The sequence below is a fragment of the Myotis myotis genome, unplaced genomic scaffold, assembly GCF_014108235.1.
Source record: "Myotis myotis isolate mMyoMyo1 unplaced genomic scaffold, mMyoMyo1.p scaffold_m19_p_40, whole genome shotgun sequence".
Lineage (NCBI taxonomy): Eukaryota > Metazoa > Chordata > Mammalia > Chiroptera > Vespertilionidae > Myotis > Myotis myotis.
Genome location: NW_023416347.1, coordinates 572,429 through 596,540, shown reverse-complemented (window position 1 = coordinate 596,540; position 24,112 = coordinate 572,429). Strand labels below are relative to the sequence as shown.

The window sequence follows — 24,112 nt, the reverse complement described above, 5'->3', positions numbered from 1 at the left end:
TAGTAAGTTGTAGTGTATCAATGCGATAGTTTTAAGCAGCTGTTGAAAATGCTTATGAACAGCTATGGGTAATTTCTGCTTCTCTGCACATTGTCCAAACTTCCCCCAGTGAGAATCCCTTTCTTTAATAACCAGGAAAGAAGTAAGAGAGGAGACAAATGACATGATCAGTTATTTTGTAGAAGGGAAGGTGGAAGAGAGCAGCAATTTGCTCTGACTTTTGCCAGTGACACCTGGCTAAGCCCCAGAGATTTTCCAAGGTTGAGAACCACTGCTCTACTCCCTACTGGGGATCGAGCCTGAAACCTGGGCATGTGCCCTGACTGGGAATCGGACCGGCGACCTTTTTGGTGCACAGGATGACGCTCAACCAACTGAGCCACACTGGCCAGGCCTCAGCTCCTTAGTCCTCATATGTAAGCTGGGTCTGGGTAAGAGCACCCTTTATTTCAGCATTTCCCAAGTGTGTCCGCTGGAAAACTACTCCAGGTGTCATTGCCAATAAATTCATTTAATTTAGAAAATGGAGTAAATTGAATTCACTTACTGGAGTTTCTTAAGTCTGCACTGATACATTAGAGGTTCTGTGAAAAGTAGTAAAGGAACCTGTTTCATTTTGTTTAGCCCTGTGGGGCGTGGGAACCTGTCGCTGCAGCATAACACCTGTTGCTATCCCATGGGAACACTGCTTTATGTAAACTCTCTGGAGCTGTTTCAGAAGTTGCATTTTAATTAAAACAAAAACTTACAGGCTTTATTAAAAGGAAGGCACTGGCCTGACCAGTATGGCTCAGCGGTTGAAAGTCTACCAGGAGATCAGGGTTTGATTCCCGGTCAGGGCACATGCCTGGGTGGCAGGCTGTGGGCTCCATCCCCAGTGTGGGGCATGCAGGAGGCAGCCAATCAATGATTCTCTCTCATTATTGATGTTTCTATCTCTCCCTCCCTCTCCCTTCTTCTCTGAAATGAATAAAAATATATTTTTAAAAATTTTAAAAAAGGAAGACACTGAAGGTCTAGCCTGTTTTGCCGTCACCCTCTCTGCCCCATTGTCCGCTGGGGTGGTTGTGAAGTGGGGGCAGTCGTGTTAGAGTTGGGCTGTGTGAAGGCGTGAGGGCCCACGGGAGCAACCTGAACATGGAGGAGCCTCCGGGCTCCGTCGGGCTGGCTGGTATCAGCAGGGCCCCAAGGTGAAATTTCAGCTCCAGGGTAGAGTTGGTATCCAGTGTCTCCCTCTGTAAACACTGACCTCAGCTTTGGTGGGTATTCGCTTCCCAGCTTACCTCCCAACAATGACCCAGCTGGGTCTAAAGGCAGAAAATGATGTCACCAGCTATCTAGAGTCATTCCCTAATTAATACCTGGCCCATGAACACCTGGCTCGTGTGTTCTAAATTAGGACCACATCTCATTGTCATCCCTCAGCTGTGGGCAGCCAAGCCAGGGGCCAGGGCTGCCAGAACTTGGGATCATCCGAGGCCTTCGGCGGTAAAGGTCAAAGTAAGAGGCTGTATATAGCCCTGCGTGGGGGATGTTGGAGGAGGAAGGGCAACATGTGCAGGGGCAGCAGGCCCACCGGGGCTTGTGTTTGGGAAGGCTGCCCAGTGGTGACTAGCTCCCGGGAGCATGAAGGAAGGCTGGCTGGAGCCTCTACCTGCGCAGCCCTGGGTGGCTGGGTTGGCTCCACCTGTTGATGGAACACGCTAGTTCTCTTTTCCCCAAATTTGCTCCTCCCTCCCTCCCTCCTTCCTTCCTTCCTTCTCTCCCTCCCTTCCTCTCGAAAATATATTTTTACTGATTTCAGAGAGGAAAGGAGAGGGAGGGAGGAACACCAATAATGAGAGAGAATCATTGATGGGCTGCCTCCTGCACATCCCACACTGGGGATCGAGCTCACAACCCAGGCATGTGCTCTGACCAGGAATCAAACCGTGACCTCCTGGATCATAGGTCAACGCTCAACCACTGAGCCATGCTGGCCGGGCCAAACCTGCCTTTCATAGGTCAGAATCACAACCAGCTCTTACTGCGTACACAGCTTCCCATGCCCACCCCGGAAGGACTGAGGCAGTCTTCTGTGTGATGAATGCGCTGCATGGTCTGTAGGGTGAGGCAAGTTTGGGCAAACACTGCTCTAGTTGAGCTGGGATCTTACACGGCAGTAATGGGCTCAGTCCACTCCTACAAGGGCCTTTGTTTCCCGTCAGCTTTTTTTTTTTTTTTTCTGGTCCAGCTGGAGCTCTGTGAGAGTCTCATGTTGTCTCAGAAGGGACAGCAAGGGCCTCGTCCTCATCTTCTTTTTTTTTTTTTAATTTTTATTGTTCAGATTATTACAGTTGTTCCTCTTTTCCCCCCCCATAGCTCTCCTCCACCCAGTTCCCACCCCACCCTCTGCCCTTACCCCTCCCACTGTCCTCATCCATAGGTGTACAATTTTTGTCCAATCTCTTTCTGCACCCCCACACCCCTTTTCCCCCCAAGAATTGTCAGTACAGTCCCTTTCCATGCCCCTGGTTCTATTATATTCACCAGTTTACTCTGTTAATCAGATTTTTTATTCACTTGATTTTTAGATTCACTTGTTGATAGATATGTATTTGCTGTTCATAATTATTATCTTTAACGTTTTCTTCTTCCTCTTCTTAAAGGATACCTTTCAGCATTTCATATAATGCTGGTTTGGTGGTGATGAACTCCTTTAGCTTTTTCTTATCAGTGAAGCTCTTTATCTGACCTTCAATTCTGAATGATAGCTTTGCTGGATAAAGTAATCTTGGTTGTAGGTTCTTGCTATTCATCACTTTGAATATTTCTTGCCACTCCCTTCTGGCCTGCATAGTTTCTGTTGAGAAATCAGCTGACAGTCGTATGGGTACTCCGTTGTAGGTAACTACTTTTTTTCTCTTGCTGCTTTTAAGATTCTCTCTTTGTCTTTTGCTCTTGGCATTTTAATTATGATGTGTCTTGGTGTGGTCCTCTTTGGATTCCTTTTGTTTGGGGTTCTCTGTGCTTCCTGGACTTGTAAGTCTATTTCTTTCACCAGGTAGGGGAAATTTTCTGTGATTATTTCTTCAAATAGGTTTTCAATATCTCTCTTCTTCTGGCACCCTATAATACTGATATTGGTACACTTGAAGTTGTCCCAGAGGCTCCTTACACTATCTTCATATTTTTGGATGCTTTTTTCTTTTTGCTTTTCCGGTTGAGTATTTTTTGCTTCTTCGTATTTCAAATCTTTGACTTGATTCTTGGGATCCTCTTGTCTGCTGTTGGATCTCTGTATATTATTCTTTATTTCAGTCAGTGTATGCTTAATTTCTAGTTGGCCTTTTTTCATATCCTCCAGGGTCTCACTAAATTTATTGGCGGTTTCCAGAAAATTCTTGAAAAACCTTGTAACTGTGGTTTTGAACTCTATATCCAGTCGTTTGCTTTCCTCCATTTCTGTCATTGGTGACCTGTTTCTTTGTCTCCGCATTTTTTATGCTTCCCTGTGTTGGTAGAGTGGTTTTGTGTGCTAGGTGTCCTATAGGGCCCAGTGGCTCAGCCTCCCCAATTACCTGAGGTGGACACTCTTGGTGCACCCCTTTGTGGGCTTTGTGCACAGTCTTGTTGTAGTCTTGTTGTAGTTAAGCCTTGATTGTTGTAGTTATCACTGGGAGGAATTGACCTCCAGACCAATTGGCTGTGAGGATCAGCTGTGTCTACAGTGGGAGAACTTCTGTGCTGAAGACACCCTTCTGGGGCAAGACTTGTTTCAGTGGGGCTTTGGTGCTCACTGAGTCTGCCCCCTGAGTGTGTCCCTTATGGATCTGAGGAGTTGTAATCTGGATGGTCCCACTCTGACCACTGGGTACACTGGCTCTTGGATATAAGGAGGTGCTAATTTAGCCTCTTCGTGAGGCTACCCAGCAGGAGCTACGAAGAGATCTGCAGATTCCCCTTACTTGTTTGGGGTTTAGAGGTGCCCAGATGAGGCCCAGCTGTGAAGCAATGCAAGCTGCTGTGGGGCCTTGGCCCTTCTCTTGAAAGTTCTGGGTCTGTCTGGCCCAGCTGCAATTTGTTAGGTAATTTTCAGATTGCAAAGGGCCAGGGCATTCATATGCAAAAGCCTCTGCCCAGCCTGGGTGGGGCGGGGTCTCAGGGAATCAACAGGGTGGAGCAAGCAGCTATGGCGGATCCTCAGCCCTTCCCTAAGGGGCCCCGCATCTCAGTGTCCCGATAATCGCTGCAAGCACCTCTGAGGGAAAGCTGCCCTCGAGTTCCGCCTGCTGCCAGACAGTCCAGTTTCTCCCCATATGAGTCCTGGGTCCCCAGAGACTTCCTGGAACTGGAGTTCAGAGCAGTCAGGATCTTGTGACTCCCTCCTGATTCAGAAAGACAGCCGTGTCCTCAGGTGCCAGCCCCTTTCCACACACACGCGCACTCGAGCCTCTGTACCTCTGCACTTTACTTCCGCAGCTCCTCTGGGTCTCAGTGTGCTTTTCTCTTTCCTTCTAGTTGTAGAATTTCCACTCAGCCAGCCTTCCTGTAGTTCTGGATGATGTCTGTTTTGTCTTTTCGTTGTATTTTTGAAGTTGTTGTTGGAGGCAGCAATTTCTGGTGTTTACCTATGCTGCCATCTTGGTTTCTTCCGTCCTCATCTTCTTCAGGGCTCTGGACTCCTAGCCCCTCTAGCCAAGGCCAGGTCATAGCCAGATGTTGGGCCCCAGCTAGAAGTAATTTTATTCATTTATTTTTTTGTTAATCCTCACCCGAAAATTAAGAGAGAGTGGAAAGGAGGAGGAGAGACAGAGCAAGAGAAACATTGATGTGAGACAGACACATCAATTGGTTGCCTCCCGCATGCGCCCCAACCAGGGCCGGCGATCGAGCCTACAACCCAGGTATGTTCCCTTGACTGGAATTGAGCCCAGGACTCTTCAGTCCGAGGGCCAATGCTGTATCCACTGAGCCAAACCAGTTAGGGCTAGAAGTAATTTTAGAAGAGGCAGTTTGATGGGCTGTTGGTTGGTGTCTTTTATGTTAAACCCCTGCTCTAATGGTCAAGGGTGTTTATGTGCAGAATAAGGAATGAAAAGTAAACTGAACATGTCCCTACTTCCGGGGCATTGAATAACTTGTTCACATTTCAGATAACAAGGAAGTTCTGGAGATGGATGATGGTGGTGGTTGTACAACAGTGTGAACGTACTTCATTCCACTGAGCTGCACACGTAAAAATGGTAAATTTTGTGTTATGTATAGGTTTCCACAAATAGGGAAAAAACAGCTTGTTCAGGAGACAGTACACCCAAAAACCAACTGAGGAAGACATTTACAAAGTGACAAACCAGCACATTTTAAGAAGCACATGGATACTTGAGTAAAGCCAAATACCTGCACAGCTTTTGTGCTAGAGATAAAAAATTGGTAGGTTGGCTCTGGCTGGTTTGGCTCAGTGGATAGAGCATCGGCCTTTGGACCGAAGGGTCCCGGGTTTGATTGCGGTCAAGGGCACGTACCTCTGTTGCAGGCTCCTCCCCAGCCCTGGCCCTGGGTCGGGGGGGTGTGCAGGAGACAACCAAACGATTTGCTTCTCTCACATTGGTATTTCTCTCTGTCTTTCCCTCTTTCTTCCACTCTAAAAAATTAATGGAAAAATATCTCGGGTGAGGATTAAAAAAAAAAATTGGTAGTTTGGAAAGTTATGCAAATGAAAGAGATGGCGCCTGTGAAGAGAACAATAGGTCATGTGCAATAGAAAGCAAATTTTCTAAGGGAAAGAGTCTTCTAAAGAGGCAGGCCTCACACTACCACTGGGTAGCAAGTATTTGCTGGGGGAATGCAGATGAGGGATCGCAAAGAAACTGGTGACAGGGGAAATCCCCCTGGGTGGGTAAGGCCTCTTGCTTTGAGTGAGTAGAGAAATATTGTCTTGATTCAAAGTGATTTTCCGGTATTGTAACTCTGAAGTTACAGAAGGCAAGTCCTGGAGGCCCCCGAGGAGCGAGCTGTTGGAGATGGTTAGAAATGGCCAGGAAAGGTGGCCAGCTGCCGGGTCCTGCATCTCTGCTCTGTCTCAGCAGGAGTTGAGAGGGACCCGGAGGCGGGTCTTAGAGCAGCATAGGCAAGGGCTTTGAGCAACAGGCAGCCCCAAACCCGCTGGGCAGCTGATGTGAGACAGGTGGCTTTCAGAGAAGGTGTTACCTGCCAGGAGGACCCCAGCTTTGCAAGGGGGACTTCACTCAGAACAACTGGTGTATGAGCTGAGCTTTATTGGAGGCAAAGATGCTGGGAACCAGAGCCACTGTGGCCTCCCAGATGGGGCTGGGGAAGAGAGTAGGAGTGGGGCTGTGTGTCTGATGAGCTAACCATGCCAGCCGAGCCATCTGGGGCTGGGCTGGCACGTAGTAGGCGTTCAGTAAATATTTGCCACAATGAAATGAATTGAAAACCCACTTGTTTCTCTTTTGTGTGATTTGCTTTTTGTTTGTTTTTGTTTTGCTCTTAATTTTCTGGTGAAGAGTTATTTCTTCTTTTTAACAAGATGTATGGCCCTAGCTGGTTTGGCTCAGTGGATAGAGCAGCGGTTCTCAACCTGTGGGTCGAGACCCCTTTGGCGGTCGAATGACCCTTTCACAGGGGTCGCCTAAGACCATCCTGCATATCAGATACTTACATGACGATTCATAACAGTAGCAACATGACAGTTATAAAGTAGCAACGAAAATAATTTTATGGTTGGGTCACAACATGAGGAACGTATTTAAGGGCCAGAAGGTTGAGAACCACTGGGATAGAGCGTCAGCCTGCAGACCAAAGGGTCCGGGTTCGATTCTGATCAAGGGCACGTACCTCAGTTGCAGGTTCCTCCCTGGCCTGGGCCCTGGTTGGGGTGTGTGCAAGAGGCAGCCTATCGATGTGTTTCTCTCACATCGATGTTTCTCTCTCTTTCCCTCTCTCTTCCATTCTCTATAAAAGATCAATGGAAAAATATCCTCGGATGAGGATTAACAACAACAACAAAAAAGATGAAGAAGATGCATGACTCGGCTAAATAAGCCAAAAGGGGGTTGATTCACATCTAGAGCCGGATGGCCCCGGGGGCTAAGACCACTCTTTCATCCTCACAGGCTTCCTCTGCTCCCCATGAGTCCCTCTGTGCCCTCCTCAGCCCCACCTCTGCTCCTTCCACATGCGCATCCTGGGCTCAGAGACTGTCTGGCTGATGGCTCCCAAGTCCCCCTTCTAAGCTCTCTACCTGCCACATGCAACTGCCTACTGGACAGCTCCTCTCGTTTGTTCCTCAGACTCCTGCATCTCAACGTGTCCAACACTCACACTCCTCACTCTCCTCTGATTTGCTGCTGTTCCTCTCCCTTGGGGTTCCATATATCCTTAAGAAGTGCCATCATCTGGTAGGCGTCTCCAGTTGGAAGCCTCAGTGCCACACGGGACTTCACCACTTTCTAACTCAACCTCAGCTTTTTAAAAAAATATATATTTTTATTGACTTCAGAGAGGAAGGGAAAGAGAGAAATAGAAACATCAATGATGATAGAGACTTATTGATCGGCTGCCTCCTGCATGCCCCACACTGGGGATCCAGCCTGCCACCTGGGCATGTGCCCTGACTGGGAATTGAACCTGAGACCCTTCAGTCCACAGACTGGCACGCTACCCATTGAGCACACCGGCCAGGGCCCATCCTCAGTCTTTTTTTTTTTTGGTACTACATTTATTGAAAGTGTGAAGATAAAAACAGATTGGTTTTTAAAAGTCAATTTAGTAAATATTCTGTTTGCTATGTTTCTGTGACAATATTTGGAAAAAGTGTTCAGTCCTAATTTCTTTTAATTTGTAGAATCACTGGCAAAGTACATCAGGGGAGTAGAGCAGTTTCAGAGGTCCAGTTTCAGACAGGAGCCTTCTCTATTTTGGTTCAGGAGGTGGTCGGACGCCCCGCAGCTTCATTTCATCGAGTCCTTTCCAGTATTTAAAATTGTTGTCCAGGTGCTGCAGTGACTCCTGTAGGTCAACAAAGTCGTCCCAAGCATGGTACATGTCTGTGACGAAGGAGTCGATGGAGATCTGGGACTTGGGGAAGCTGCAGGTGTTTCGGTCAAAAGCTGGCATCGCCACAGGTAAGTCCAGCTTCTTTTCTTCTTCGGTCTGAGAAAAATACTCCTCCGAGATGCGTGCAGCCCACTCGATGCACTGCTCCAGGGGCCGGCAGGGGTTGGACACGTCCGCGCACTTGATCATCAGCCGCTTGATCAGAGTCCGGTTCTCTGGAGACCGGAGCATCGTGTCTACGTCAGGAGGGTTTGGCTCACTCCCCTCGCTTTCCTCCAGCTCTGCCAAGGCCTTGACGACGCTGTTGACAAACTTATGGATGTGCTCGAAGTGCCTGGTCATCTCTGTGGCCAAGACCATGTCGATGATGGCCTGGCGCAGCGTCCGGTAGTCATTCCTCCACATTCTTGAAGATGTTGCTCTTGTCCTCCCTGGCGGCCAGCTGGAAGGCCAGGGCCGCGTGGTGGCTCTCCGACACGGCACAGTCACACAGCACCGCCAGCGGGCTGCCCGCGTTGCACGGGAAGAGGTTGGTCCTCCCCGGGGGGTCCAGGTCGTGGATGGCGGCTGTGATGAGGGCGGCGGCCTTGTCCACTGAGCCTAACGCTTGCTTGATCCTCTCCTGGCAGAGGAAGTAGGCAGTGGCGTGCAGCACGTCGGCAGCGGGGGTGGAGCTGTGGGTAGGGGTTGGAGGAGTGGTAGTTGGCTTCCATAGTCTGCAGCCACAGCCGCAGCGTCGTCTCCGAGCACTTCAAGAAGTCACAGACCCCAAGGCCAGCGAAGATTTTGAGACCAAGAAAAGTCAAAGGCCTTTTCTGAGTGGCAGTCTCCAGTTCAAAGACATTAAAGTCCCAGTTGTCATCGTTTTCCATGGCCTCAGCTATGCGCGGTGGGATGTCGTGAAGGGACTTGGAGGTGAGTCAGCTGCCCGAAATTTGATGCAGGTTTTTTGTGGAGAGAGTATACTCATTCCCAGACAGTCTTCGAAAACCGTCAGACATCAGGCCCCCAGTGAGGTCCTTGGTGTGAGGATCCTCTTCCCTCACCCCGAACTGTGGTGAATACAGCTCCGAGGTTCTCAGAATTTCCAGGACGCGGTCTAAGGCTTCCGTCACAGGCATGGAGCTGTTCTCCTGGGCAGCACTGATGATATTGATCACCTTGGTGATGGGCGCCTCGGTGGTCATGGAGTGGATCCGGGCCATGGAGGAGCGTCGCCTCTGGCTGGCCACTGTGGGCGGGTCAGAATGAACAGATTCCGTGATCTTCTCAGCCTTACTGTTGCCGTTGTTCACTCGGATGATGGACACATAGTGTCCAATTTTTCCTCCCTGTCCAATGACAGGTATTACTTCACATTTTGTGGTACATTATCTCCGTTTTTGGCGTGGTAAACGCCTTGCCACTCCTGTATGTAGTTGTCCTCACTCGTGATTTTAATGGCGTCTTGGCTGTTCTCCAGTGCAGTGAGTACTGAATTACAAGCCCTGAGTTCCAGCTGTGACCGCCCCTCTCCAAACTCCAGCTGCAGCAGCTCTGCACAACAGGCCCGGAGGCTGGGGTTCTCCACGAACCTCCTCCTAAAGCCGGCACGAATGAGGGACATCACAGACTCTTCTCCATCCCGCCTGCGTACTACACCAGCAATAACTGTGTTTTCTGAAACTTTTGTTGCTCCAATAGACCTGCACAGCGTCAGGGCGTCCAGCTGCTGGGGGCTTCTGTGGTCGATGATGATGATGTCCTGATTTGCAGCCAGGAAACAGGTCAGGACAGCCTGGACCTCCAGGGCCACCGTGTACTTAAACCCTGCTTTTTCACACGCCTTACGGAGTCCTTCACACTGGCTATCTTCTCTGACAAACGCCAACAGTACCTGTTGATCTGCATGGGTGCAGAAACCTCATGGGGCCAAACTGCACGTGAGATGTTGGACTCCACTGATAATGAGAACAAGGTGAGTTCTCACGTGATGTACGGGGAGGGGTGGGGAAAATCACCTCCACCTTCCAGTCGCGATGCTGGGGGGGGGGGGGGCGGTCCGCGGGGAGGGCGCCGCTGGTGGTGGCCAAGGCTTCGGGCTCCGGACGGAGCAGGGCGCCCGGCCCGCCCAAGCGCCGCGGGGTCCTTTGCCTCAGAGGCCTCCCGGGCGGGCGCCCGGGCACACGGTCTGGGTCTCGGTACTGCGGGTGCTCGGGGCGCAGCCCATGCTGGCGGCGGCCGCTCTCCGGTCAGCAAACGGTCAGCAAACGGCCCGCCCGGCGCCTCGCGGCTCCGACCCCGAAAGAAGCGCCCCGGCGGCCTCGCCGCGCCCGCCCTGAGGCCCGGGGCTGAGGGGAGCCCGTCGGGCGGCCGCCCGCTGAGAGGCAGGGAGCGCGGATCCAGGCGGCCCGGCCCGCGCCGTCGAGAACCGCAGGCACGGCGCGGCCCGGGAGCTGCGGGCTCCGGCTCGGGCTCCGCGGGTTTGGAGGCGGCGCCACGCCCCGCGCCGAGCGGCAGCCTCCAGCCCGGCGTCTGGGCGCAGCACCTGGGGCGCCCCATCCTCAGTCTTGATGAGTCTGCCCCAGACATGGCTCCGGGGTCTCTCCTCACGTGACCGATCTGCCCCAGCCCAGCGACTCCAGACATACAAACAGGCGCAGGTGGGTTCTGCTGCGGCTGCCAGTCGGGGGCGCGGATCCATGTAAAACTAATTCCTCTCTGAGGGGCTGCAGGCCTTAGAATGCTCCTCCGTGGCCCCACAAAGTCCTGGGGTTTCTTAGTTCTCCTCTGGAGCCCAAAGTCTCAAGAATGCCCAGCCAGCGAGCTAGAGTGTGTGCCTTTTGTTCCTGCTGTTCCCACACTCGGGCTCCGCGCTCCGGGCGCCCATCTGCTTGTGCCTAGGCCTGTGGGCTCCGAGCAGGGCTTCTCACCCTCAGCGGCACATTGGAACCGCCTGGGGAGTTCAGAGGGTTACCGAGGCCTGGGCACCACCCGTCCCGTGGAATCATTCTCTCTGGAGGTGGGGCCCTGCCACTGTCATTTTGTCAAGACTCGGGGTGATTGTAATCTCCAGGGGGAGGTGACGGAGTGAGAGCGTGTATTTTCACTCTCCCCGCCCTGGGTTCTCGGAGCTGGGCCGGCTCTGCAGCTCTCCCAGTGGAGGTGTCGTCAGGCAGGGTCCCTCTGCTTGGGAGCTCTCACGCGCTCCCTGTGGCCCCCAGAGAATCAGGCCCTCAGGGTCATTCACCGTGTGGTTCATGCCTGGCCACTGCCCACCACACCCTGCAGAGCCACCCCCGGACGTGCCCTGTCATCCCCATGTGAGTCAAGCCCTTTAATGCCTTAGCGAGTCCTGGTCTATTTGCCAGAATTGAAATTCCCTTTTGTCCCTCATGGTCCTGCTGAGATCGCCCTTTTTGAAGCCTTCCCCAGGCAGAGTCATTATCTCATGCACTGGTTACGTTACATTTTGATTATTCGGTTGTTTGAGGTGGCAGACTGGCTCAGAATAGGTGCTCAGTTCCGGCTGAATGGAAGGCTGAAGGCTCAGAATCCCCGGGGCATCTGGGACAGATAGGCTTAGGGAAGCCCTTGATGGTAGGGACCGGAGGAGACTCTTTATAGTTGTCTCTCTAACAGTGGTTCTCAACCTTCCTAATGCCGCGACCCTTTAATACAGTTCCTCATGTTGTGGTGATCCCCAACCATAAAATCATTTTCATTGCTACTTCATAACTGTAATTTTGCTACTGTTATGAATCGTCATGTAAATATCTGATATGCAGGATGTATTTTCAGGGGTCGCGACCCACAGGTTGAGAACCGCTGCTCTAAGAGCAGGGCCTTGGCTGGATTGGAAACAGAAGGGGCTGCTGATCCCTTATTGACCTGGTGTCATCTTAAAGGGACCACCCATTGTTTCTTTGACCCTCAGGTGCCCTGAAGTTGTGGAGAGCTTTGGACACAGGTGAGCAAAGTGTTACCTGGCAGAAAGCATGTGTGCTGGTTCCATACAGTTTCAGAATATTCAAACCAACACTTCTACATTTTAAAATGTTGACTATAGCCCTAACTGGTTTGGCTCAGTGGATAGAGCGTTGGCCTGCGGACTGAAAGGTCCCAGGTTCGATTCCGGTCAAGGGCATGTACCTGGGTTGCGGGCACATCCCCAGTAGGAGGTGTGCGGGAGGCAGCTGATCGATGTTTCTCTCCGATGTTTCTGACTCTCTGTCCCTCTACCTTCCCCTCTGTAAAAAAATCAATAAAATATATATATTTAAAAAAATAAAATAAAATAAAATGTTGACTATATAAATACCATTATACCAGTCTTAATTCAGTCACCATAAAGAGTTTCCCCCCAGTTCCACCATTATAGCCAGTAATTGTAATAATACTTACAGTTTAGGGAATGTACCGTATCAGGCACAGAGCTAAGCACTTTACATGTATTATCTCATGTAATATTTCTAACAGTCCAACGCGGGATCCCCATTTTACAGATTAGAGAAAGGAGGCTTACCGAGGTTAAAAGAGCTTGCCCGGTGTCACAGAGATAGTGGCATAGCTGGGAGGTAGCCCCGTTCTGACTTCAGTGTTTGTGCTTTTGTCCTATATTGTGTTTTCTATCCTATATTCCTTCTGCTTGTTCCAACAAATCAAAGTTTTCATTTCCTGTACTTCCAGGCCTTGTCCATACATGCTAGTAGTTTTTACATAATTATACTCACAGCACAGCTATCACATAGAATTATTTCCTTTATATCACATACATCATACCTAATACTTTTTCTTTATATCATAATATAGCTTTCTATCATAATCCACGTCCAATCTATCACCAAGACCTGCTGAGTCAGACTTCAGTATATATCTCTAATCTGTAATCCACTTCCCTCCATCCCTACCCTTATCTTTGGTCTGGGCTCCACCTAGAGCCTCTTAACTCTGCATAATTTTACTTATGTCTTCTTCTAGGAGCCACGGTGATCTTTAAAACAACAGAAGCCAGATCATGGTATCCCCCAGCCTGCCGGAGCATTTGGATACATCACAAATCCTTAACCTGGCCGCAGGGTCCTGTGTACGCCTCCCAACCCATCCCATGCCTTGCTAGGCTCACAGCTTTCTAACCCCAGGAGCCTCCTTCCGGTTCCTCAAAACTGCCCAGTTCTCCCATCCAAGTACTAACCAGGCCCGACCCTGCTTAGCTTCCGAGATCAGACGAGATCGGGCGCGTTCAGGGTGGTATGGCCGTGTACAAAACTGCCCAGTTCTGTGCCACCTCAGGCCTGTGGGCAGTTTCCTCTGCCTGGGACCTTTTCCCTCCACTCTGTGCCCGGCTAATGCTTGTTTGTTCTTCAGGCCTCTTCTTAGATGCCTGTTCAAAGAAGCCGTTACTCACCAGCCCTCTCAGCCAACATTAGGACTCCTTTATTCACACAGATCATACTTTCTACATTTGTGTGATTATTTGACTAATATATTTTACCCCCAAAAAACGGTGTTTATTTTGCTGAGCACTTTATCCCTAGTGCCCAGCACAGTACCCGATGCGTAGTAGGTGATCAATATTTGTTTGAAATAATATTTTTTTCTGTTGCTATATGGTCTTCAAAACTATAATCTAAGAGCTGCATAATACCGGATAGTTATCCCTTTAATGGCTTTCATAAGACATTTGTTTCATATGCAGCTGAAAGAATTGAAGTCTAATGGTCAAGAGAGAAAAATGTTCAAAGTCTCTGGACCAGCCAGCAGTATCAGAAATCTGAACACACTAATAATAACATTATATGTGTACATGGTGAGCCTCATTTTGCTGTTGAAAGAAAAAAAATACAGATTATAGGTTTTGAAATCAATTTAGTGGGTTGTGAGCAGCACAGCTTTTAAAAATAGAACAGAATGAAAAATGTCAGAATGCTTTGCAGGCGAGAAGATAAGAACTGTTTTGTAAAACTTTCACTTATATATATAACTTGTTTCCGTTTTATGTAATATAACTATAGATAAAGTGGAAGTATGTATTGGTTTGCAGTGTAAAATATACTTTTTTTCATATTTGTTCTTTATTTAAAAATGGAAATGTAAAGGTATATTCTTTACATTAGTAGATAAAGTATATATTGTGCTTGGATTTCATTTAAGTCTGGGTAATTGTATATTTTTAAAATTAATTAAAAATATTGGTATATCAGATTCATGCGTGTTTGTTTTTTTAAATTAAATCTTTATTGTTCAGATTATTACATTGGTTCCTCTTTTTTCCCACCATAACTCCCCTCCACCCTCACTCCCCACCCACTGTCCTCATCCATAGGTGCACGATTATTGTCCAATCTCTTCCCGCATCCCCCACACCCCTTTCCCCCCCAAGAATAGTCAGTCCATTCCCTTTCTATGCCCCTGATTCCATTATAATCACCAGTTCATACTGTTCATCAGATTATTTATTCACTTGATTTTTAGATTCACTTGTTGATAGATGCGTATTTGCTGTTCATAATTTGTATCTTTACCTTTTTCTTCTTCCTCTTCTTAAAGGATACCTTTCAGCATTTCATATAATACTGGTTTGGTGGTAATGAACTCCTTTAGCTTTTTCTTATCTGTGAAGCTCTTTGTCTGACCTTCAATTCTGAATGATAGCTTTGCTGGATAAAGTAATCTTGGTTGTAGGTTCTTGCTGTTCATCACTTTGAATATTTCTTGCCACTCCCTTCTGGCCTGCAAAGTTTCTGTTGAGAAATCAGCTGACAGTCCTATGGGTATTCCCTTGTAGGTAACTGACTTTCTTTCTCTTGCTGTTTTTTGGATACTCTCTTTGTCTTTTGCTCTTGGCATTTTAATGATGATGTGTCTTGGTGTGGTCCTCTTTGGATTCCTTTTGTTTGGGGTTCTCTGTGCTTCCTGGACTTGTAAGTCTATTTCTTTCACCAGGTAGGGGAAGTTTTGTGTCATTATTTCTTCAAATAGGTTTTCAATATCTTGCTCTCTCTCTTCTTCTGGCACCCGTATAATTTGGATGTTGGTACGCTTGAAGCTGTCCCACAGGCTCCTTACACTATCTTCGTATTTTTGGATTCTTTTTTCATTTTGCTTTTCCAGTTGGGTGTTTTTTGCTTCTTCGTATTTCAAATCTTTGACTTGATTCATATGCTCCTCTGGTCTGCTGTTGGGAGTCTGTATAATATTCTTTATTTCAGTCAGTGTATGCTTACTTTCCAGTTGGTTCTTTATCATAACATCGAGGGTCTCACTAGATTTCTTGAGGATCTCACTATATTTATTGGCGGCTTCTACACAGTTCTTTAAAGACCTTAAAAGTGTGGTTTTGAATTCTATATCCAGCAGTTTGCTTTCCTCCATTTCTTTCATTTGTGTCCTGTTTCTTTGTCTCGGCATTTTTTATGCTTTCCTGTGTTGAAAAAGTGGTTTTCTGTGCTGAGTGTCCTCTAGGGCCCAGTGGTTCAGCCTCCCCAATTACTTGAGGAGGACACTCTTGGTGCACCCCCTTGTGGTCTTTGTGCACAGTCTTGTTGTAGTTAAGCCTTAATTGTTGTAGTTATCACTGGGAGGAATTGACCTCCAGGCCAATTGGCTGTGAGGATCAGCTGTGTCTGCAGTGGGAGAACTTCTGTGCTGGAGACACTCCTCTGGGGCAAGACTTGCTTCAGTGGGGCTTTGGTGCTCACTGAGTCTGCCCCCTGAGTGTGTCCTTTATGTTTCCAGGGAGCTGCAAACTGGATGGTCCCACTCTGACCTCTGGGCTTCCTGGCTCCTGGATCTCTAGGGAGGTGCTAATCTAGCCTTTGCCTGCGGCTATTCAGCAAAAGCCTCCCTGCAGGACTTGGGTGGGGCAGGTCCCACGGGATCAACAGGGTGGGGCTAGCAGTTATGGCTGCTCTCAGACTTGCCCTCAGAGGCTCTGCTTCTCAGTGTCCGGGTAATCACTGCAAGCCCCTCGGAGAGAAAGCTGCCTTCGGGTTCCGACCTATGCCAGACAGTCCTGCTTCTCCCATATGAGTCTGGGTCCCTAGAGACTCGCCTGGAACTGGAGCTCAGAGCCTGAGACTCCCTCCCGATTGAAAATGACAACCGCCCCCTCAGCTGCCAGCCCACTCCACATGCACCTCCGCACCTCAGTATTTTACTTCTGCACTGCGCCTCCTCTGAGTCTCGGTATGCTTTTCTCTTTCCTTCTAGTTGTAGAATTTCCACTCAGCCAGCCTTCCTGTGGTTCTGGATGATGTCCGTTCCGTCTTTTAGTTGTATTTTTGAAGTGGTTGTTCGAGGCAGCAAAACTCCGGTGTTTACCTATGCCGCCATCTTGGTTTTCTCCCAAAATATACTTCTTAATGTGGGTTGCAGTTATAAAATGGAGAAGCACAGCCCTGGTCGGTGTGGCTCAGTTGGTTGGAGCATCATCCCATATACCAAAAGGTTGCGGGTTCAATTCCCAGTCGGGGCACATGCCTAGGTTGAGGATTCTATCCCTGGTCGGGGTGTGTATGGGAGACAACCGATCAGTGTTATTCTCTCTATCTTCTCCTCTCTCACTCTTTTTTTTTAAATGTATATTTTTATTGATTTCAGAGAGGAAGGGAGAGGGAGAAAAATAAAAACATCAATGGTGAGAGAGAATCATTGATTGGCTGCCTCCTGCACACCCCCTACTGGGGATTGAGCCTGCAACCCGGGCATGTGCCCTTGACCAGAATCGAACCCGGGACCCCTCAGTCCACAGTCCTATCCACTGAGCCAAACCAGCTAGGGCTCTCTCTCACTCTTTATCTCTCTCTCTCTCATCCCTTTCCCTTCTCTCTAAAATCAGTAAGCATGTCCCCGGGTGAGGCTTTAAAAAAATGTATGGGGAAGCACGATTTCAGTGGCTTGCTTTGAGTGAGGAACACTTTCAGGTCCCAGGTGTCACCTGAGGAGTTACTTGTTCAGGGTTTCGCGTGCTTACCAATGACTCGGTTGCTTGGAGGATTTGGTAGACAGGAGACTCCAAGGGCTACTTTCTTTTCTAATAAACTTTTTATTTTGGTGCAATTCTCAATTTTCAGAAAAGTTATAAGACAGTAAAGAGTTCTCATAGACCCCTCACGCGGTTCCCCCTCTTGTTAACATCTTCCACAGCCATGCTGCCCATGGAAGGCACAACACTGGCACATCACCGGGCACTACACTCCAGACGTCAGTGGGAGTTTACCAGTTTCCTCTTCTCTCCCAGGATCTAATCTGTGATCTAATGTGTATTTTTTTTTTTACATTTTATTATTTTTAAAATATATTTTTATTGATTTCAGAGAAGAAGGGAGAGGGAGAAAGAGAAACATCTATGATGAGAGAGAATCATTGACCGGCTGCCTCCTACATGCCCCTTACTGGGGATCAAGCCCACAGCCCGGGCATGTGCCCTTGACTGGAATTGAACCTGGAACCCTTCAGTCCTCAGGCCAACGCTCTATCCGCTGAGCCAAACCAGCCAGGGCTCCAATGCGTATTTCATCATCACATTTCCTTACTCTCCTCTGGCCTGTGACAGTTTCCTAGTCTTCCCTTGTTTTTCATGACCTTGACAGTTGGTGGAGGACGGGTCAGGTGTTTTGTCGAATGCTCCTCAGGGTGGACTTGTCTGGTGTGTTTCTCTTGATTAGACTGGGGTTGTGGGTTTAGGGGGAAATATCACGCAGATGAGGTACACATCCCATCACATCCTATCGGAAGGAGTGTGATATCAGCATCGTTTAGCCCTGGTGATGCTGACCTCGATCACTGGGTCAAGGGGGGGGGGGGGGCGGTCTGCCGGCTTTCTTCACTGTAAAGTTATGTCTCTTGTCCCACACACTGTTCTTTAGAAGCAAATCACTAAGACACTAAGATCAGCCTACTCTCAAGGGGATAGGGGTGTGGGGGTCTTACATTCCACCCGAGGCAGGAGAATCTACACATATTATTTGGAATTATTCTCTAGGGAAGATTTGTCTCCAGTTGTTTAGTAATTTATATCAGTATGGACTTATGTACATTTATATTTTGCATTATCATGCTTACAGTTATTTATGGTGTTGCTCACATGTTCCAGCTTTGGCCATTGAGAGCTCTTTCAATTGCCTCCTGTATCCCTTTGACATGCCCTTATCCTCGTGTGTGTGTGTGTGTGTGTGTGTGTGTGTGTGTGTGTGTGTGTTTTGGTTAATCCTCACCTGAGGATATTTTACTGTTGATTTTTAGAGAGAGGGAAAGAGAGAGATACATCGATGTAAGAGAAACACATCGATTGGTTGCCTCCTGCATGTGCCCCAACCAGGGCCCAGGCTGGGGAGGAGCCTGCAACCATAGTACATGCCCTTGACCAGAATCGAACCTGGACCCTTTGGTCTACAGGCTGACGCTCTATCCACTGAGCCAAACCAGCTAGGGCTGTTTGTTTTTTGTTTTTGTTTTTGTTTTTTTTTTGAGCACTGCCTTACTTTCTGGCATTACAAGATGCTCTAGGCTCTCTTGTATTTTCCCTGCCCCAGACAGAAGTCAGCTATTTCTAGGAGCAAGCTTTGGAGAGACTAGAAGCAGAGACATGGAAGTTACCCTCGTGGGCACAGAGGGTGCACAGTGCTTTTCTGACTGGGGTATTTGCGAGGATTAATTGGCAGCACCGAGCAAGGGCACCATAGAGCTGCCCCATTTCCTTCATTTCTCAGGCGTATAGAGCGCCCCGGTGAGCCACCATGGTTATGTGACCCGCCCAGTTCGAGTGCAGAATGTGCTCCAGACCAATGGGCAGTGCCTGGCGGGTGGATTCTGGAAGCTTCCGCGGCCCACACAGAGCAGCAGGGATCCCTGGTGCCTGAGCTGGTGCTGGTCAAGGCCTGGCCGCCCAGACCTTTGGGAGCATCTCTGCTCTTCTCATCCCCAGCTCTGGATCTATGTATCCCAACAACAGTGTTCATTTTCCCAAGGCTGCTGTTTCAGATTTAGCTTTCCCCCGCCTCCTCTCACGCATGGTCAGTAGGAGTCCTTGGCCCCTTTAGGAAAAGTAGCCCAGCAGGCACGTCCCTCAGGCTGCCTCCCGGCTCTGAGGCTCACTCCTCCCTTCCCCCCGGGACTGCCCCTTTCCCACATTTTCATTCTGGCCCCCTCGCTGGGTCCTCTTGCTCAGCCTAAAGGGAGACTCAAGTGTTGGCCTAAAAAGACTCTCCTTGGCCTCGCCGCAACCTCCAGCGAACACGTTTACTTCCCTCTCCCTTTAAATCAGGCCTCTTGAAAGAAGTCACTGCACCATCATCTCCCTTGACAACTGGGGCCATGGCGACCATGCTGATGGGAGATTTTCCACAGGAAAAGGCTGACTGTGTTGGCTTCAATGGAGGGGGAGGCGCTGATAGGGAAATGAAGTGGCCTCTCTCTAAGAAAGATTTCAGGATGATGCAATACTAACCCCAAAGCTGAGACGAGGCTCTGGTGTCTGGGAATGCCCCTGGGCCCGGAGGCTGCTCCCCACAGGGACAGGAGGGGCAGCCATTTCCAAACTCTGTCTGATGAACCCTTTCCTCTCCTCATTCTGTTGTGAGAGCCTTTACCCAGAGTGACAGCCACTTAACCACGGAGTATTTCACCTCCTGTGGGCTCCCACCTGCAGCGTTGCCCTGCTTTCCGCTGGAGGTGTGCAGCAGCCCCACCCGCTCGCATCACCGCATCCTCCCAAGGTAGTGTGGGTGTGCCCTTCCCATCAGTCGAGAAAAGGAAACTCCTGTTCAGAATTTGGACACTTCTTGGCCCCACTATACCCCGAATCAGTCTTCCGGGACCCCCACACCAGCAGAGCTGGCTCCTGCCATTTATTCTCCTTTGTCACTGCCAGGAACTTCCCCCGCCTTGGTCTTTGGGATTCAGCTTGTGATCGATACGTTTCCTCCAGGACCAAGGGTTTATCCCTCCCTGGCTCTAAACGTGAGCTTACAGACACTAGCCCAATTGCGTATGTCTGTGGCCTGGCCTATTCGCTATCCATTCATTCAACAAATACTTTTGGAAGATTTTCAGGCACAGTTCTAGGCACTGGAGATACAATATGAGCAAAAAGATGTGGCTTCATAGAGTTTGCCTGGGAGACATATTAAACTAATGATTGTATAAATATAACAGTAAATGCAATAAAGAAAAAAATACAGGAGTTTGCAGTCTTGTCTGGGGTTTCACAGGGAAGTGGCAATTTAACAGATCTAAAGAATGAGTAGGAATTGATTAGGCAAAGGGATTGGAGAAAATCTTCCTGGACTTCTAGAATAGCATGTGCAAAGGTCCTGGGGCTGAAAGGAGGCTGGCCAGTTGGCTGGCGTGCGGAAAGCAAGGGGGAAATTGAGAGGCAAAAAGGCTGGGGAGGGCACTGAAGATGCGATGGGGTAGGGCCTTGTATGCATTTGAGTATCCTGGTCTGCATCCCAAGAACAGTGGGAAAGAAGCCACTGAGGGTTTTAAGTGTGACCTGATGAGATTTGTCATTGTGAAAATTACTGATCAATTGTCAGTGCCCCCCCCCCCAAAAAAAAACTTCGGGGGTTAGCAGGTAAAGTTGTGGTCCCAGGAGAGGTCATAGTGGGTCAGGGTGGCCCTGCTCGGTGTGCTTGTTCCTTGTCTTACTGCCCTGAGATGCCAGGCTGGTGGGCAGGCGGTGCGCTCTCAGCAGGTGCCCCTGTGGAAGGCCCAGAGGGTGGACTGGGGTTGGGGTAGTCCCAGTGCTGCCCTGATTCAGGTTCCACTTTTGTCATCTCAGTTTTCCTTGCTCTGAGAATAAGGACAAGCCTGATCAAGCCTCTTTTAAAAGCGATTAATTACCCTCTCGTTAGGAGCCCACCTCCCATCGTTTCTCGGGGAAGAGCCCAGAACACCTGCTGCAGGATAGGGTCCTTCCTGCCAAGCTGGCTTCCGCCGGCCCCTGAGGCACCCAGCAAGATGAGATGGGCTTTGAGGGGCATGGCCATGCCCATGCCCATCTCAGATTCTGAAGACCCCAGCTCTGACCTGAATGTGTGACCTTGAGCCAATCGCTCCCCTTCCTGGGACCTCCGTGCCCTCACCTGCAAACTAAGGGGAGCGACAGGGCCCCCTCCACTTGGGGGACGCAGGCAGGATGCCCCCTGACAGCACTGCGCGGCGGAGCTCCTGGGGGGCGAACAGCTGGGGCGCACGGATGCAAAATCGCAAAGGGGAGGGGTCTGCCAGGGAGGCCGGTTGCTACGGTGCGCTGGCACCCCCCGCCCCTGGGCTGGGCGCAGGGCCTGGGGGCCACGAGGTTACGTAAGGAGAGGGGCGGGGCGGGGCGGGCACCGCCCGAACGCGGCTGCCCTGCCCCTGGCGGCTCAGCCCCCGCCTGCCCGCCTGGCGGTGGCGGCAGTAGCAGCGCAGCCCGCGGAATGGAGCAGCGCCGGGGCTGAGCCGGGCGCGCACGGGCGACCGCATGTGCTGCGCGGGGAGCAGCTGCCAGGCGGGCGGACAGCGAGCGCCAGAGGCCCCGTCGGAGCCGCCGCGGGCGAGGGAGAGCGCCGGAGATGGGGTGAGTGCGCCCGCCGCGCTGGGGGGCTGCGGGCCTCCGCCGCGTCCGCTCGGAGCCTGGAGCGAGCGCGCCACCGACCCCGCGCCCTCCGCCCCGGGCCCGGGGCCCATCTCCCCAAGCCGCCGGGGCACCGCGCACGGATCGGCGCCCGGCCGGCTCTGCTGCCTCGGCCATGCGGCGATCCCCTCGCTCCCGGGCGCGGTCCACTCCAGGGCCTGTGCCTGCGAGTGTGGGTGCAGTTCCTCCTTCTCCACGATCGGGTTTCTTACAAACAAAATGGAAATCTAAATTTTCCTGGAAAGGAAATAATAATAACCCCCGGGCACAGGGAGGGTGGACTTGGAGTCTGTTGGCGATGGCTGCGGGTGATGGCAGTCGGTGAGGAGCTCGGCGAGGCTTCAGTCTTGGAAGCCGCTGAGATGCTCAGGAGAGAAGTTGACATACTCTGTCGAAGTGACTAATGCTTCTGAGTCTATAAAGTAATTTAAAAAGCAGGATTGATCTCTCCAGGCGCCGCTCAGAGTAGTAGGCGCCGTGAGTCAGGGAGCCAGCCACTGTGCTGCTAGCAGTTAAACTCCTTACATTTGCTCACCCGTTGTGAGTGCACTTGGAGGATGGGACCTCCGTATTCAGGGAACGGCTGTTACGCCCATTTCACAGGTGAGGAAACTGAGGCCTGAAGTGGTTTGGTACCTTCCCCCAGGTTGGTCAGCTGATATTAGTAGAGGGACACTGTGTGTGGGCAGAGGGAAGCCACAGTCTGACCATGGAGGCGGGGGAGGGGGAGCGGCGGGGGGTGGGGCGGGGGTGCAAGTGAATCAGAGTTCCTTAATCTGTCCCTTGCTGCTGCGCTTAGCGGCCTTATCATGACCCAAAGACTTGTGCTCTGTGGGTCTAGCTCTCTAGACTCTAGAGAGCTTGCTTTCCTGTATGGGATGGGCGAGGAGGGGAAAGGGGCAAGATTGTCCTGGGGGCCCCCCGGTTTGGCTCAGTGGATGGAGCGTCAGCCTGCGGACTGAAAGGTTCCAGGTTCGATTCCGGTCAGGGGCATGTACCTTGGTTGCGGGCACATCCCCAGTGGGGGGTGTGAAGGAGGCAGCTGATCAATGTTTCTCTCTCATCGATGTTTCTAACTATCCCTCTTCCTTCCTCTGTGCAGAAAATCAATAATATATGTTAAAGAAAAAAAAAAAAAGATTGTCCTGGGGGCTGGACCCAGCTCCCGTGGGTCAGTGGTGTTATGTGCCTGGCTCCAGAAAAGTTTCTGGAGTCCTTATACCTGGCGAACGCTATCTGCGGGGTCTGCACCATGCTTGAAGGAACCAGAGGCAGGCCAAGAGGAATACTGAGGAAGGGAAGTATGGGGGCTCCGGACCAACATGAGCAGGACAGGGGAACAGAGAGGGGCCAGGAGATGTGCCTCAGACACTGGTGCAGACTCGAGGGGTTTCACCCGTACGGAAACGGGGAGCTTTAACCAGGGGCCCCCTGGCTGGGAAGCAGTGACCCCCCGATAGACTGTGACAGGGCTGTTCTTTGAGCAGTGGGAACCTTTGCAGCTCTCAGATTTCATACTTTAAAAAAAAAAAAGCATGGGAAGGAGTTGGCAAATGTAGATCTCAAGATGGGAGATAAAGGGATCTGGTAATTTTAACTCCCTGTCCCTCCCCCACCCCCCTCAGCCAATCCAGAACCGACCCAGCACACTTGCGTGCTCAAAAACAAATATTGAAACTCCGACTGGTTGAGATCAAATAGTTCTGTGGAAATGAAAACGTTTACTCATAAAGAAAATGTTAGAGAATAATTTTTTTTTTTTGTCGTGGAGAGACAGGGAGGAGTAGCTTGGGGATTTTGTTGAAACGTGGGATATGTCTTTCGTGTGGTGTTACTGTCATCCATGAATGTCTGTTCCTCACTGCTTATAGGTGAGGGCTGTTTGGAACTCCTGCCTAATTCTGCCATTTTTAATACGTCCACTTCTATAATTTATGGGAATGCACAAGCCAGCCAGGGCTGTAAGCTGAGATGGAGCGAGGCCTGGATAAGCAGTTTAGACAGAGGCGGGTGGAGGGAACCATTTTAACTGAAAATAGAACCCCTGCCATTCTCCCTGAGACTGGAGTGGGACGGAGGAGGGAGAACCGGGAAAGGGCAGCCAGCGGGAAACTTCGCTGTGGTCCTGCAGCCTCGTTGTGGCTGTGCTTGTCAACACAACCAGGATCTAAGAGAAAAAAAAATCTGAGTTCACCTCTCCCCGCCTAAGACGCTTTTCCTCATTCAGTGTCCCTGTGTCCTGCTTCCCTTCTGTGAAATGTTTCCCAGTGTGTGTGGTTTCCCCAGTAAGTCCGTGTCCTCACGCCCCAGGGCAGCTTTTTCGTACCTTCTTCCCTCCCCAGACCCCCCTCTCCTACACACACACACACACACACACACACACGCATGTAGCCTCCTTTCTCAGTGACAAAAGAGGAGCCACGACCAAGGACAGCCTCACCTCCCCACCACGCC

The 24,112-nt window shown here is 50.3% G+C and overlaps 2 protein-coding genes and 1 pseudogene across 3 annotated transcripts in view; 2 read left to right on the top strand and 1 right to left on the bottom strand.

The window, feature by feature from the left end:
- The window catches only part of CUNH15orf40 (chromosome unknown C15orf40 homolog), a 77,049-nt gene extending 63,178 nt beyond the window's left edge, over positions 1-13,871 (top strand). The window contains exons 9-11 of the transcript XR_004967165.1: positions 7,929-10,015; positions 11,975-12,007; positions 13,018-13,871. The gene's annotated coding sequence lies outside the window, so the exon portion shown is untranslated. The remainder of the gene's footprint in view (positions 1-7,928; positions 10,016-11,974; positions 12,008-13,017) is intronic.
- LOC118654951 lies at positions 7,802-9,695 on the bottom strand (annotated as a pseudogene).
- Positions 13,872-21,407: 7,536 nt separating the features above from the next.
- The window catches only part of HOMER2 (homer scaffold protein 2), a 67,537-nt gene continuing 64,832 nt past the window's right edge, over positions 21,408-24,112 (top strand). The window contains exon 1 of one of the 2 annotated variants that reach the window (XM_036306318.1): positions 21,408-21,601. In XM_036306318.1, the coding sequence (XP_036162211.1) occupies positions 21,506-21,601 (96 nt within the window). In that variant the 5' untranslated portion in view covers positions 21,408-21,505. The remainder of the gene's footprint in view (positions 21,602-24,112) is intronic. The other variant, XM_036306315.1, reaches the window with a different exon arrangement.